The sequence below is a fragment of the Mustela putorius genome, unplaced genomic scaffold (assembly GCF_011764305.1).
Source record: "Mustela putorius furo isolate JIRA1106 unplaced genomic scaffold, ASM1176430v1.1 tig00000056_pilon_pilon_pilon, whole genome shotgun sequence".
Taxonomy (NCBI): Eukaryota; Metazoa; Chordata; class Mammalia; order Carnivora; family Mustelidae; genus Mustela; species Mustela putorius.
This window is the reverse complement of record NW_025421263.1, coordinates 5009018-5024632: the sequence shown is the minus strand read 5'-3', so window position 1 is coordinate 5024632 and position 15615 is coordinate 5009018. Positions and strand designations below refer to the sequence as shown.

The 15615-nt window shown below is 35.5% G+C and overlaps 1 protein-coding gene across 1 annotated transcript in view; it reads left to right on the top strand.

Moving 5' to 3' along the window:
• Window positions 1-9181: 9181 nt before the first annotated feature.
• Window positions 9182-15615, top strand: part of MAP9 (microtubule associated protein 9) — a 34138-nt gene continuing 27704 nt past the window's right edge. Inside the window, exons 1-4 of the mRNA XM_004772029.3 lie at window positions 9182-9296; window positions 10118-10267; window positions 11035-11119; window positions 12241-12561. Of these exons, the coding sequence (XP_004772086.1) occupies window positions 10193-10267; window positions 11035-11119; window positions 12241-12561 (481 nt within the window). The 5' untranslated portion in view covers window positions 9182-9296; window positions 10118-10192. The remainder of the gene's footprint in view (window positions 9297-10117; window positions 10268-11034; window positions 11120-12240; window positions 12562-15615) is intronic.

The following is a 15615-nucleotide window of genomic DNA, read 5'->3' as shown; positions in this document are numbered from 1 at the left end:
GAGGGGATGTACAGTCAAAAATTTCAACCACTATCCAGGCAAGGTGTATCCTAGGAAGTTTCAGAAGAATAGGAAGTCACCACCAATAAGAAAAGAAAAGAAAAAAAAAGCCAAATCCATATCTTTTGTCCCAAGAGTAATATTTATAAAGTATAAAAACAAAACCAAACAAATAAACAAAATACCAACAAAAGAAAAAACAATTCAAAATAAAAAGGGGGGGTGGCAGGAAGGTGGTTATAATCCCTCAGTATGGGTGAGTAAAGGTATTTCAGTTCTTCCTGGGTGTATCTTCTTATCTTTGTTTGAGAATTCAACTTTCCAGAGATACACAGACATTAAAACTGGTATATATATGTGTGTGTGTATATATATATATATATATATATATATATGAATAATTGAGTAGGGAATAAAGGACTACATTGAAGCTTATATTTATATCTATATCTATATTATAGCTACAGATATAAAGAAAAAGAAAAAAGTGTATGAAAATGTTCAAGTTAAAAAGTTACTATGAAATTTGCTGTATTAAATATCTAGTTGAAATGATAAGTAGGTTAAAAAAAAACAAGAATCATGAAAAATAATTAAAAGAGATAGAGAGAGAAAAGTTGTATCTAAGAAATATACAGACCGTTAGACAATAGCTTAATATATTGTTTTCCCTGGTGTTGGGGTTTTACAGTTTTATGGGAACCCTGTGGTTGTTGTTTTCTTCTTCCTTCAGCTTGTCTTCTGGGGGAGGAACCTGCTTTATTGCTGTTCCATCAGTCCTGCTTGGGCATAGTTGCCCTGCAGGCTATCAAGGGACTGGGCTCCATAGAAACTATTTTGGGGGGCTTTTGTTCTCTGGAGGCTCTTATTCTCTGGTGGCTTTTCGCACCTTTTTGGAGGGTCAGAGCAAAGTAAACTATCCGCACCCAGACCTTTGCCTTAGAGAGAAACAGACTGCTCATCTCTGAATCCTCCAGAACACAGACACCCCTTCTGCAAGCTCTGGTGAACACTGCAGGCTTCCACAGGTAGTGCGTGCCCCCAAGTGACCCGTTCAGTGGTCCCCCAAGGTCCTTTTTGTCTCTGTACCCCTGTACCACCAAAATCATGATCAATACAGTCTGAGCAAGCCTGGCACCAGTGGCTGTGGATCCTGGGACTGTGGGCTCCAGTCCAAGGCTGGTCCTCTCTGCCGCAGTGGCAGAGGTGGCAACAGTGGCTGTGGTGACAGTGGTAGCCATTGGTCCCAGGGACCCAGACTCAAGTACTTCTGGGGTCCTCTCAGCCCCAAGGGGTGGTGGAGGCAGTCACAGAGGTGGGACCCAGGGGACCCAGGGACCACTGACTGAAGCTGCCAGCCCCAGGGACTACTAACTCAACTCCATGCTGGGTCCTCTCAGGCACAGGTGGGTGGCAGCTGCAGCTGGTCCCAGGACTGTGGGCTTAGATCTGTGCCTGCAGCACCCCAAGGTTCCCCTCCCCCATCCCAGCAATTGTCCATTAAGCCCTTTTGTTCTATTTGAGTGTTACTATCAGTCCCTCTCATCCCACAGCCACTGGTTCCCAAGGTATCACTGGTCCCCAAGCACAGGGCACTTTTGCATTGGGGTATTACTTTCCAATAGCTCCCTTCTGGTGGCTCCCTCCCCCTTCTGTTTATCCTCCTGATATCTTTCTTCACAATCCCACCTCTGTCTTTTGTACCTCTCAACTGATGATCTGCTGTCCCATAGAGATCTAAACATATATAATCTTACATCTCAGGCAGGGTTTATGGGTGTCCAGAGTGCTCTGGTGGATATCCAGCTCAAATCAGGGGACCAGTTGAAATAGGGTCCCCTACTCCTCTGCAATTTTGTCCCCCTCCTCCATCTGTTTTGTTTCTTAAATTCCACATGAATGAAATCATATGGTATTTGTCTTGACTTATTTTGCTTAGCATAATACTCTCTAATTCCATCCATGTCAGTACAATTGACAGGATTTCATTCTTTCTTATGGCTGAGTAATATTCCATTATATATCATATAAGTGGTAATTCCATTTCTCTAATTATGGAAAGAGCCCAAATGTCCATTTTTGTTTGAGAATTCAAATTATCAAAGGCATATGATCATAATATACTCTTAAACATCTCAGAAATACAAACACATAAGTGGGTAGGTTTCTATAGGTCTTCATATTATAAAAATATAGCTATCTGGAACAACTTCTGAGGTTTTGAATTAGTGAAAGTTACTCTTTTAGGTATCATTTCTAAACATTTTACAATTTTTTAAAAAAGATTTCATTTATATGACAGACAGAGATCACAAGTAGGCAGAGAGTCAGGCAGAGAGAGAGAGAAGGAAGCAGGTTCCCTGCTGAGCAGAGAGCCCGATGCGGGGCTCGATCCCAGAACCCTGGGATCATGACCTGAGCTGAAGGCAGAGGCTTTAACCACTGAGCCACCCAGGTACCCGTCTAATGATATTTGTAGTAAATATCCTTGCCATATACATATCTTTATTAAATTTAAAGATAATACAAAAGTGAAAAATTGTATGCTGGATGGCAAAATAAGAACTCAAGAAGTTTTCTATAGAGTGAAAGATTTAAAAGAGTTGCCCCAAACCATACAATGATATTTAACACATTAAAATATCACATACATTTTGATTCAAAGTTTCTTTTGAATCATATTGTACCTAAAAAATCACAGCATCTGGTTGATACAAGTCCACAACATGAACCAATGGTAGAACCCATCTTCTGGAAAGACATCAACATAAGCTCAGACTGTTAGCAGTTTTCATGCCTTAGAAAGGAATCATTCCTTTACATAGGTTAAACCACATCTAGGTTGTTATTCTGCTTATCTTTAGACACAACTTTTGAAGGACAAAATCAAATTATATTATCCAGAAAAGAACAACCAGGATGATAATGGACTTTTGAAACTACAGAAAATAGCAGTAAAGGAAAAAGGTAAATGGGGAGAGAGAATATGCTAAATATATCCAAAATGGAAATTTTGTCATGTGATAGAAATATTAGATTTATTCTCTGAAATTCTGTAGCATAGAACTAGAATCGATGTATATAAAGTAGGATAGCACATTTTGATTAAGTATGAAGAATAAAATTGTGATAATTAAAGCTAAGAATGAAAACATGTATCAGATCTTGGTGTATTCCATCTACGTCATTAGAAGTATTCCAACATGTATTTTCCCTTAACATTGTCAACTCATATACCAAGGATTATGTTATTATTTCTATGGCATTCTAGGATTCTAACTTATTCTTGCAGGGTGACACAGTTTCATTTAGACAGCAGAACTCTCTAAGTGAGACATAATGTTCTTAAATTGCTTTGTCTAAAAGAAAAGAATCTAAAACATACTCAAATATAAACTTCGAAACTGATATTCATAAACCAGATGCAAAATCATGTCTCATTACTTCATTCCATCTAAAACAGTGAGATTTCCTTTTTAAAAAGGTAAGTCCAAACTTCCAAAAGATTTAAGTTTTGCAATCTTAGCCCTCTCCAAAAAAAAAAAAGTGAAAGAAGAAGAAGAAAAACAAAATCTGTACGATCTGTAACCTTTTAGACATCACTTTACCAACCCCTGACATATAACATTTCAAAATGTAAAATAAAACCAACATAATAAAAAAACAGGGAAAAAAAATAGATTCACTGGCAGCAAATAGGGAAAATTTTATCTTATCTAACAGATAGTATTGGCTATCTTAAAGGGAAAATTTCGTGGGCTTTCATTATAGAAGGAAAAGAAACATTATAATATGTAATGCAGGGGGAAAAAAAAGAAGAAGCCTGCATCGGATTTTTATAGAATACATTCCTCTTTTTTTCCTCCATAATAGAAAAAAAAAATCAGCTGGCTATGGGTTGTACGGACATGCTGTTTAAAATGAAAGGCTGACATCTGAATCCAAGTCAAGGAATATAAGCATCACCTTATATATTTACTCAGGAATCACAAAAGTTCATTTTAAGGTTAAGAAGCTTGCATAATAGAAACTTTTTACGAATGTTTATTCTAAGTTTGGCTACAGTATATGTATATAAAATGCCTAAAATTGAATCCTTGAGTGGGCAAATGTAGTGTCTTTGAAGTTACGTAAACTATTTAGTAATGCTTTAGCATTCATCATTGCCTGTTTTAAACATGAAGAGTTTTAATTTATGTTATTTTTCAGTTCTGTGACCTGATGGATCTCCTTAAGAACACTTTATTAAATAGTGCCTTCCTAATGTTAGGAGTAATAGTTATGGAATTAGGAGATTTGAAATGTTTTATTTTAACCTCCAGAAGAATATTTTTCTGTTAGATTTTAAAATAATTCCTTTTTTCTTTAACCATTAATGTTTCCTTTAAAAAACTGAAGGAAATATTTTATATTCATATTTTTACTTGATGTGTAGTTTTTTTATTTGGTGCCAATATATGACATTTTTTAAAAAGAGACAATTAACCCAGGAATTATACAATAAAATGATAAGAAAAGTTTAGTCTACACAATTGCATCTTATAAGGGAGCAATAAGGTATCTAAGTCATGAATAAATTTAGGTGAACACTATTCTTATGTTATGTTCTTATGCATATGTTGTAAAAACCTTTGTGGAAGGCATTTTGGAAATGAATATAAAGCCAGCTAATGTATTTATACTTTGACCCAACAATTCCAGCTCTCATAAAAGCTGGAAATAATCTAAAGAGAGTTCAATAATAATTTTAGAATATCCATAATTGTATAACCATAGAGTAATGCACAATTAAAATTTAATTAACATGAAAAGATACTCAAGTGAAAAGACCAGGTTATGTGTAACCTGGACATTTAAATGTGAATAGGAAAAATAGTATGTAAAAGAATGCTAACTCTTAACAATGACCACGGCTGAGTTCAGGAGAGTAGAGTATAGCTTGGAGTATGAGCAGTTATGCAGGTCTTTTAAAAATATTTATAAAAAAAAATATTTTCTTGTCACATTAAACTAAATTCCTAACATTCTAATGTAAGGAAAAGGTTGATCATTCAAAAAGCTTTATAAAATTATTTTAAAAGTAGCTTATTTTTCAGTGTAATTTTTAATCACTCTAAGCATAATAAAACATCCCCAAAATATTAATGATCATGTTCTTGTTATATTCCAGGATGCTAAATCCTTTGCTGCCATCTTTTGGAAGTAGGTTACTAATGCATGCCACGGATTTCTTTTGACCTGGAAGACTTCCCAGATTAGGAAAATCTATATTCTCACAGAAGTGAAATGCTAAAGCAAAATTATATTTTCTCCATAGTGTTGAAAAATTTGTTTTATTCACACTACCTACAGCTGGATTCTGGCCTCTCTTTCTTTGAACATCCTGAAAGGGGTGATCTTTTACAAGGAAACTCTGACTGACCAATGCCTGGACTTTCCTCAACACTGTATCTTAATTCCTCAGAAACTCAAGCATTTTTTGTGCAAAAACAGTAATAGTTTGTCTTCTTCTATCCCCAAATCAGATTTGTCTTAAGGTGAAGGTGCACAAAGCAGGAAGGTACTGAGCAACTCCAAAAAGATAGATGAAAGAGGGCGCTACACTTGGAAGAAATGACATGTAAAACCATTTACACAATGTGGGCTAATAGATCAGGAAAGAAAGAACACACTAGCTTAACTTCCAAAGTAAGAATAATTTCATTGTCTGTATGAAAACATTAATAAAACTGAAGATTTCTTAAAACTTCAGTAGCATCATAAAGTCAATATAACAAACCAATCTTGTCCAACATTTCACAGACGAAAATAACTACCTGATTATCAAGTTGAATAATATTTTTTCAAAACTACCTGAGTCTCAAGATGGTACATTAGACATGCTGATATAATAGACTAACAGTGGCTGGTTTCCTTCATTAATTGGAAGCTGATAAACACTTTTAATCAGTGTAGTTGTTTATCACTGGCTTCCTCAAGATTCCAACACTTTCCTTCTAGAAGTTCTCACCCCGGAAGTCGGCACTGGCATTGAGTAATGCACTTGCATCTTGGTTGTTTACTCTCATTCTCTTCCAGCATGAGCATTCAGTGTTTAATGTATATATAGTCCTTATCATTTGACATCAGTGAAGATTTGCTTTTTTGTAGTGCACTTCTCAAAATGCTAGACATGTGCTTTATTTATTCACCCAGGACTGGCTGTGAGTACATCCTTCGTCTCTAACTTGCGCTTGTCAGTCACAAGACAATAAATAATTTGCTTGCTGAGCAGGGCAGGGAACTTTTGAAGAAGTCATTCCTCAGTTGCCTTATGATTGGAAATAGATCTTCTCATTCACCTTGTGACCTGAAAGGCAACACACTATCATTTTGTTCAAATTCTTATATCTGCAATGAGATAGACTTCACATTCATAGACCATTTCCTCTGCTTAAAATATACTTCTGATCTCTCTTACTTCCTAAACTCATTAATCAACTCACACTTAGTTTCTCTGTGAAAACTTAGTAGTGTCTTCAGGAAGAATTCTATGCTCTCTCTTGAGACCTTCTCTCTTTGTACTTCTACAGAGAAATTAGCACAATGCATAATCACTGTGTGCTTACCCAACCTTCCAGCTGTCTCTGGTCTATAAGATCTCTAGGCAGAGACCTACTCCGGTTTACATTTGAACTCTCCGGATCTGACCTAGAATGTTATTGATATGGATGTACTAAATGAATGAATGAATGAGTGAAGGCAAGGTTTAGAAATGAAAAGGGCATAAACTCAAAAAATACTTGCTAAGCAAATATTTCTGAGATCAAATATATACTTGAAAAAAGAAAAACAAAATAAAGAGAAGATGTTATATAAGCTACTGAAATTGTGTGTGTTGTAGTGCCTTTTTTTTTTAATTGAGTATATGTGGCCTTTGGGGATGTTTCAAAAATTATTTTTCATTTAAAATGCTATTTGTTTATGCATGAGTTCACGCAACAATTATGCATTTATTGCAAATTATGTGTTAGATAAAATCATAGTATTAATTCAGGTATTATATAATGTCATTTTTAACATATTATACTGAAGCTACCTGAAAATATTGATAAAGTACATAATATTCTACTGCTTAGGATAACAGTAGGAAAATACTGTGCTTTAGATTTTGTGTAGAAATAAGATTGAGGTCAGGTTAACTGCTTTTGTTTACTATAGCTTTGTAAGTCATAGTTGGATATTGTTTATTAATTATTTTGTATTAAGTTGAAATTAAAAATCCAGTGGGTTCTATGGAAAAGAGTATTTTAAAGGCTTTTTCATTAATATTTTGTGTGACTTTTATTTTCTTAAATCACATGTAAATGAAAACTACATATTAGGCAGGTGGATTAAAAATGAACAGTTTTTTTGGATGGATATAAATATTCAACATGAACAAATTAGGACTTTGCATATTAGGATGATGTAGATCCTGTCTTCTCACTGTGGGCTCAGGTACCACAATGGAATCATACTTTTTTTTTTTTTTTAAAGATTTTATTTACTTATTTATTTGACAGAGAAAGAGAGAGAGAGAGAGAGATCACAAGTAGGCAAAGATCAGGAAGAGAGAGGGGGGAAACAGTCTTCCTGGTGAGCAGAGAGCCTGATGCGGGGTTCCATCCCAGGACCCTGAGATCATGACCTGAGCAGAAGGCAGAGGTTTAACCCACTGAGGCACCCAGGCACCCCATCATACTTATTTATTAATAATTTATATGAATTAGAAAGTTAACAGTAACTGGTAGGAATGAGAAATCTCACTCAAAAATGTTTGAAAATTCCAAAATTAAGCAAATGTTGATCAAACTTCATTTTCCAAACAAGTGGAACATGAACCAAACACAATTTTGAAAAAGTTGAATTGTAAATGTTGTAAATGTTGCTAAAAGCATAATTTTTAACTAAATTTCATATTTTTTGTGCACATTAAGTTTTCAATACATTTGTTTATTAAACCATATATCTCAATGGGATTTGTTTATAAATAATTGTTGAATGAGTGAAAAATTAATAAATTTTAGAGATATGGGAAAAATATCAGGTACAACTTTAATTACTGGTCAATATATTTATTTGGACAATTTAGCTTGGATTAAATATCTTTTAAATTAAAAATAGTACAAAATCCATGTTATTTTATTTTTTTTTTAAAGATTTTATTTATTTATTTGACAGAGAGAAATCACAAGTAGATGGAGAGGCAGGCAGAGAGAGAGAGAGGGAAGCAGGCTCCCTGCTGAGCAGAGAGCCCGATGCGGGACTCGATCCCAGGACCCTGAGATCATGACCTGAGCTGAAGGCAGTGGCTTAACCCACTGAGTCACCCAGGCGCCCCAAATCCATGTTATTTTGAAGTCTTTAAAGAAGTGTTTGTCTTTTGTTTATTGAAGGATTCCCTATGCTAATTAAGTGATCTTGATCTGGGTTCCTTTAGCAGCATGTGGTGCTCCAGTATTAGACCATTTTGTTTATTGACTGGTTTGATTTTAACCAGATTATCCACTTCCCATACAAAGGGGGAAGCTTTAAAGAAATAATTGGAATGGGTTTGCGCCTGTGTCCACAAGAGATGATTTCTTTCCAGGTGCTTTGTGACTGAGTTGCATAAAAAGTGTATCTAATATTGACTGAATGCAATCCTAGGCGCCCTTGCAGGTATCCCACCTGCGTTATTCCATTGGGTACTCACAGCAACCCTCTAAGGTGGCTATCATCATCATTATATTTTTCCCAGAAAAGGAAACTGGAGCATAATTTGCCTGACATCACACGGGTATAGGGAAGGAGTATCGGGATTCAACAGAGCAGTTCCTCTCCTCAGCCCGCAAATATCACTATGTAGCTATTCTGTCAGTGCACTATTCCGATTCACAGAACTACATATCCCAACTCTGGCAAAACGGTAAATGTGCTTTGGCTCGAGCAGCAGGTGGAGGTAAGGATCTCACTCCACGAGAAAACACAAGGCTCCTGGTTCCGGGTGGGAGCCGGAGGGGCCTGTCTCCTAGGCAACAGCTGTAGCGCTGCGGACGACAGTGCACCCTTTTCCAGGGACCCAAAGGGGTGACGTCATTTCCTTCAGCCGTTCCTTCCGCAGCGCTTCAGGCGGAAGAGCGGCGTTGGACCCGAGAGACCTGGCGGTTGGGTAGTCACTTCCTTCCGGAGACGCGGTTTCCTAGCAACCGTCTCCCATCTCCGCTTTTTAGTCCCTCCCCTTTGCTCAGTCAGGTGCTCAGTCCGGTGCGGTCCCCGAGAGCCGGCAGGCCCAGGTCAGGACGGGAGGCTCCGGCCCAAGTCCAGGAGCTCAGTGGGAGGCGGGAGCCCTCCGTAGGATCGGCTGGGGTGGGACAGAACGCGGGTCTTGGAGGGTGTTGGAGGAACGGGACGTGGATGGCGCTCGGTGTGCTCGGGCCTGGCGAGTGCTGGGAGCTGGGCGGGGAGGCGGCGCGGTGCAGTGCGGAGCCGGCTGGGACCCAGCGCCCTGTGAGCACTGTTGCGAGAGGGAAGAGAGATTGGGGGAAAAAAAAAAAAAGATAGATATGTATATGTGTGTGTATGTATATATACATACACACACATATCTATATCGCTGTTGAAGTGTAGCATTATGATCTTTGTCTTTCACTAGAGCTGTACGCAAGCTTTTGCTTGTTGGCTTGTTTGCTTGTTTTGGTTGTCCTTCTAGCTCTATCTTTTAAAAATGCTGCCAATCGCCTTTAAAACAAAGTATGGCTGTTTCATGGGCACTATTATATTTTCTGTATGGAACAGAAGTGAAAAATAAGGTGGTGCATTTTAACTGGCAACATTTTACCATACTAAGCTGTTACAGTCGTTTATTTGCTCATCCTTAAAATAATTGCTAATTCTTTCAGGATAACTTCAATTTGACTTTTCCTTTTTTTGATAATAAACTTGTGAAAATTTTATATTTCTTTATAAGGACGCTAAATATTTAAGTGAATATGTAGCACAATGTTATGAGATGCTTTTCTTAATTTTTTTTGTTTGCTCTTTTTTTTTTAGCACTAAGGAGTAGTAATAGAAATTCTCAAATATGCAAAAAAGTCTGATTTGTTTTTTATTTCAGATATCATCAGAGTTTGAATTATTCCTATTATTTATTAGCTGTTTTATAAAGGTAGAGTAAAAATAAAAAAACACTATGTCCGATGAAGTTTTTAGCACAATTTTGGCTTATACAAAGAGTCCAAAAGTCACCAAAAGGACTTCTTTCCAGGTAAGTATTTCAAACATTTTTATTTTGAGTGATTTTAAAGGTAAACATTGTATTAGCAATGTTGGATTTGAAATGATTCTACAAAGGGCCCTGTGTAACACAGGAGTATATCTTACATTCCTTTGGATGTTTTATCAGGTGGTCCTGTTTGGGCTCAAGTGTTACTTACTAACTCTTCTGTGTGGCTTACAGACTATTTAACTAGCTTCACTACTAGGTTCTTACTAAGTTAAAAGTTTAAATCAACTTTTAAAAGTTAAGTTATATAGAAACTTTAAATTTGCATGTAGTTTTTTTCTGTTATAATAACATTTCAGTTTTTTCCATCCAGTCACTACAGTTTTGAACTCAGCCTCTAAGTTTGCGGTATTACATTTATTACTGCAGTGTGCTAAAACAAAAGATCTTAAAAAGTACCAGTTTCTTCCAAAATGCCAGTTTGTAATAAATCTTGTCTAAATTGAGTCCTATCTTGTTTATTACTCTCCTGCCTTAATTACACCCTGTAACTAATTTATTTGCTGTTGCCTATCTCCTCCTGTTGAACTGTAAGTTCCATAAGGAGAAGGGGCTTGTCTGTGATGTTACACATTGAGTCTGAGGGCTTGGGTGCATGGATTCAGGTAGGCTTTCATTGAATATTTGTTATATGAATGAAACCCGAGTTTGAAGCAGTTATTAATCAAGCGTTGTTTGTTTAAAGAATTAATTCTAAATATGAGACCTCTATGTTTGGATGGAAATTGATTTTAATTATCTCGTTTCAGGATGAGCTAATAAAAGCAATTACAGCTCGCTCGGCCAGGCAAAGGAGTTCTGAATACTCAGATGACTTTGAGAGTGACGAAATTGGTATGTGTCAATGTGGAAAAGTGAACCACTTTTCCTCTTTTTGTTTCCTTAGTTATGTTTAGCTCATCCCTTCAAAAATAATCACTTATGTCAAAATAACTGGTTCTAAATAATTGGTTCTAAATTTCCAACTTTTTAGTGAGCAAAAAGCCACTCGGAAGCTCAAGAAGTTGTATGATTATCTTTGTTTATTTCTGAATGGTGTATACTAAAAATATAAATTAACTGATAGCAGTTTTGAAGTAAAAGTATGCCTGTCTGCTATAAACCATGTTGGACACAACAGTGCCAACTGTATGAGACTCTACAGCGAATTAAAAACTAGAGCCCAGAGAACTAAACTTTAGTGCATGTCATAATCACTTTTATAATGCTTTTTGTAAATCAGACTTTCTTTTGGCTGTAATAGGTGTTTAGTTTTAAAAACCTAGCATATCAGTGCTGGTATGACTTAATTTTGTCTCTTTCGGTACTGTAAAAATATTAACATTTTCGGTTTCAGATGTAAGCACACAGAATTCCAAACTTGAAATTCAGTGCTTTATACTTTAATATTAAGTGAATAATTTTTAATGTTCTCTGTGAAAATCATCAGAACAGTAGTTAAAGTATTGCTGTATAGTTAAATTGGCATTCTTTAATACTCTTCTCACAGTAAAATCTAATATTCAGTATGGATGAAATTGTAGTACCAAAGTTTTTATGGAAAAAAATTTAATTAGCTAGTAATAATTTAATTAACTAGTAAAATCTTCCACTCACCGGTGTTTTTGATTTTATATAATGAAGTCATTTGCAAATAAAAGCTCTACAGTCCAAAACCTAATTTAAATAACCCAAGTCATCTTTATTTTGAGGAACCTTTGAATAACTTCTCAGAGCAAGTTTGGCACACAATTCACACTCACTAAGTATGTTTTGAATAAATTAATGAAATTGAATTTTTTTTTCCAAAAATACCGATAACAATTACCTAAGTTAGCTGTGTGTTAGAGCTGCAGATACTTGTCCATTCATTGTTGTAAATTCATTTCTAGTCTTTAAGATAATCTTTTTGATTAATATGACCTTCACAGCTTTAAAAAGGCTATTGAAAACATTTTTTCTCTTCCATTTTTCAGTTTCCTTAGGTGATTTTTCTGACACCTCAGTAGATGAAAATTTGGATAAGAAAAAGATGAATGATTTCCATTTATCAGATGATGAAGAAAAGAATTCTCCAAAACTGTCATTTTTGAAAACCAGGAAATCAAACAGTGACATAATGGAAGATGAGTCAGTATTCTCCACCAAAAATGTTGAGGAAATGGCACCTGAAGGCTGTGGAGATATGGCTGGAACTCCCTTATCTGAATCTCAAAATAAAGACCAGGAAATTGAAAAAGACGAAATTAAAATGAAACCTAAACCCAGAATTCTTCCAGTCAAAGGCAAATCTTCAGGTAATTCATGTTACTATAATTATATTTCTCTTATTTAATTTATTATTTTTAATTTTTAATTTTTTAAAAAGATTTTAGTTATTTGAGTGAGAGAAAGAGAATGAGAGAGAGCACACGTGGTGGGAGGGATAGTGGCAGAAGGAGAAGGAGACTTGCTTCCTCAGGTCATAACCCTGAGATTATGACCTGAGCTGAAGGCAGACTCTAAACCCACTGGCCACTCAGGTGCCCCTTGAAAACTTATTTTAAGATAATCACAAAATATCTTTATATGGTAGCTAGTAAATATTTAAGAAATAGGCATAACTTTGTAATTTAGAGTTATAAAGCAAAATAATGGAACCACAGAGAAAACTCATAATTCTGATGTCCGGTTGCATGTTAGTCTTGCATGTATGCTGGTGCCTAACAGAAGGCCAGAGTACCTTGCCCTCTACAGCTGTGGCTCCCAAAGTTTTTAGGTCCAGCCTTCTGAGGCCTTTGGGCTTCAGTTTCGTTTTTAGAGATGGGACTGCAATGCAGTCCTTTCTAATCCATTTTACACTCCAGAAATTAGTTACAGCAGGAAGGAACTAGTCCTTCAATCATTCCCATGCCATCATTTGCCAGAAAATCTTTTTGACATTTGAGAATGTGAAGGGAGAGAGTTTTGTTGTTGGTGTTGTTATTTAAGCCTCCAGCTTGCCTTACGGAAACAGAATCCCCATTTAGTTTTTCTCTGTTCCCTGGGAAAATCCACTCAAACTCAGTTTTCTGAAGGGAAGTTCCTGGTGTGATTGGGAGTAGAGTCATTTCTTCACAATTCTACTGAGCTCTAGACACAATGGAGCAAAGACGAAGTGAAGCAGGAACCAGCCTCTCAAGAGGTCCCCTGGGCCACCATAGATACAGAAACGGGCATAGAAGTTTAAGGTTTTGGTGTCTTCTAGGCATTTTTTTTCCTGTTTTATAGAAAAAATATTAGTTGATACTGACCTTCATAAAAATATCTTTCCTTTATATCATCATCAAATATTCTACTGGTACATATTTCATATTTCACATATTAGATATCACTAGTAACATCACACAGAACTTTATTTCGGAAATTTTAAGGGAACCACTCCTTCCCCCACAATCCCATTGACTTTCAAATGTGAACAGAGCAGGAACTACTAGGAGAAGAGCCATTGTATTGTTAATTATATGTGACCTTGGCAAATAAGGTAGGCCTTATTGTCCTCTTGAGGAGGACGATAAAACCTGCTCTTGTTCTACTGAATTTTTTCAAGAATCTATTGAAGTATATTTCAGAAACTATATAGTTCTACCAAAAATATAAGCACAAGACATAATGAAACAGAATTAAGTTGCTGAATGTACCTTCCCGGTGTACTGAATAGCACCAAAAGTGGAGAGAAAGGGACATAATGGAACTTGGTGAGTAATCTAGTAATTCACCATTTCCCAAAGTACATCCTACAGTCTGTTCTTTGGTATTATTGGAAAAACAAAGAATTTTAGAAATTTTAAAGTGATTTCTTAGTGGGAGAACTTCTTGGAGCCATTAATAAAAAAATATGAATGGGGAATCTTCAAGAAGGATAGAGCAGACAGTATTACCTGGTTCCAGTAAATTTAGAAATCTATTTTTGTGGATTGTATTTACCATATTTGTCTTGATTCTGAAAAGCTTTTCATTAGGTAAATAAGAAAATGTAAGCATACAGAAGCTAAAAGTTAGTCTTATGTAGAAGTATTAGTTAGAACTGGATGGTGGATAATCATCAATAATCTATTAACACTTTAAAAAAAAAACTGTGACAAATTAAAATTAATAAAGAAATACTGTCTTTAAACCACAAGATGGCACCAAGATTCTAAATACTAGACACAAATGTGCAATACTTATTTTTAATGTCATTAGCCATTTGTAATTTATTTTATGTTATATAAAAATAATTACCAAAAACAGTCATTTACACTTAATTAGGAAAGAAAGCATTTTGAAAATGTATAGTTGTATTTTTTTTTTCTTTCTGAAAGCTTGACAGTACTTCTAGGAGTGGAGTGGAATTTTGGTATAAAATATATTAAAGTCATTATTCGTAGACTCTTCAGATTGAGGAAAAAAATTGAGATTAGTGTTTAGTGCCTGGCATATACAATTCAATAAGTATTTTAGTGTAATCATAAGTGAATGATTTCATTAATGAAAGAAAGAGTGTGGTTCACAAGTTAAGCTTTATCCTTTTCTGAATTTTTAGACTTTTTTCTTTTTCTTATGAAGTTTGGAACTTAGTGTTTTTAATGTGAGATATTGCCAAGTAGCAATTAAGGCTTTATAAAAATATTGGAACCTGAAAGTTTACTTTGTTCTTGCTGTCTTTTGTTAAAAGTGCAGTAACTAGATTCTTCACTTGATTGAGCAACTGTCACATGGGGAATGATTGCAGAAAGTAATTTTTGCAGGATGTGTTGCTTTTATTTTAACATTAAAATGACTAAAGTCATGAACTTTGGAGCCAGGGTGCCCTTGCTTTAATCCCACAAACTAGAGTTTATGACCGTGAGCATATGACCTCTTTGTTCCTCATTTTATTTGTCTGTAAGATGGGCGTAATAGTTGAACCTGAACTAAAGGTTTGAGACGATTAAATGAGTTTATATATTTGAAGTATTTAGAACAATCTGGCATAAAGCACTTTTCTAAATGCTTTTATTACTTAGCATTTGTTCGTAAGCAGATCATTTTATTTTTCCATACATATTTATTATAAATATAAATTTCAGTATGTTACAAGCACTGTGATGATAACTAAGAATACGACATTAAAAAACATTGTACCAAAAACAAAACAAAACAAAAAAACCAAAAGACATAGTACCGATCCTCCAAGACTATCTTAGTCCATTTGGGCCACTATATGAAAGTACTATAGACTAGATGGGTTTTAAAAAATGGAAACCTATCTCTCACAGTTCTTGAAGTTACAAGTCTGAGATCACAGTGCCAGCACGGTCAGGTGAGAGCCCCAGATCTCAGACTTCACATTGTGTCTTTACAATGGTGGA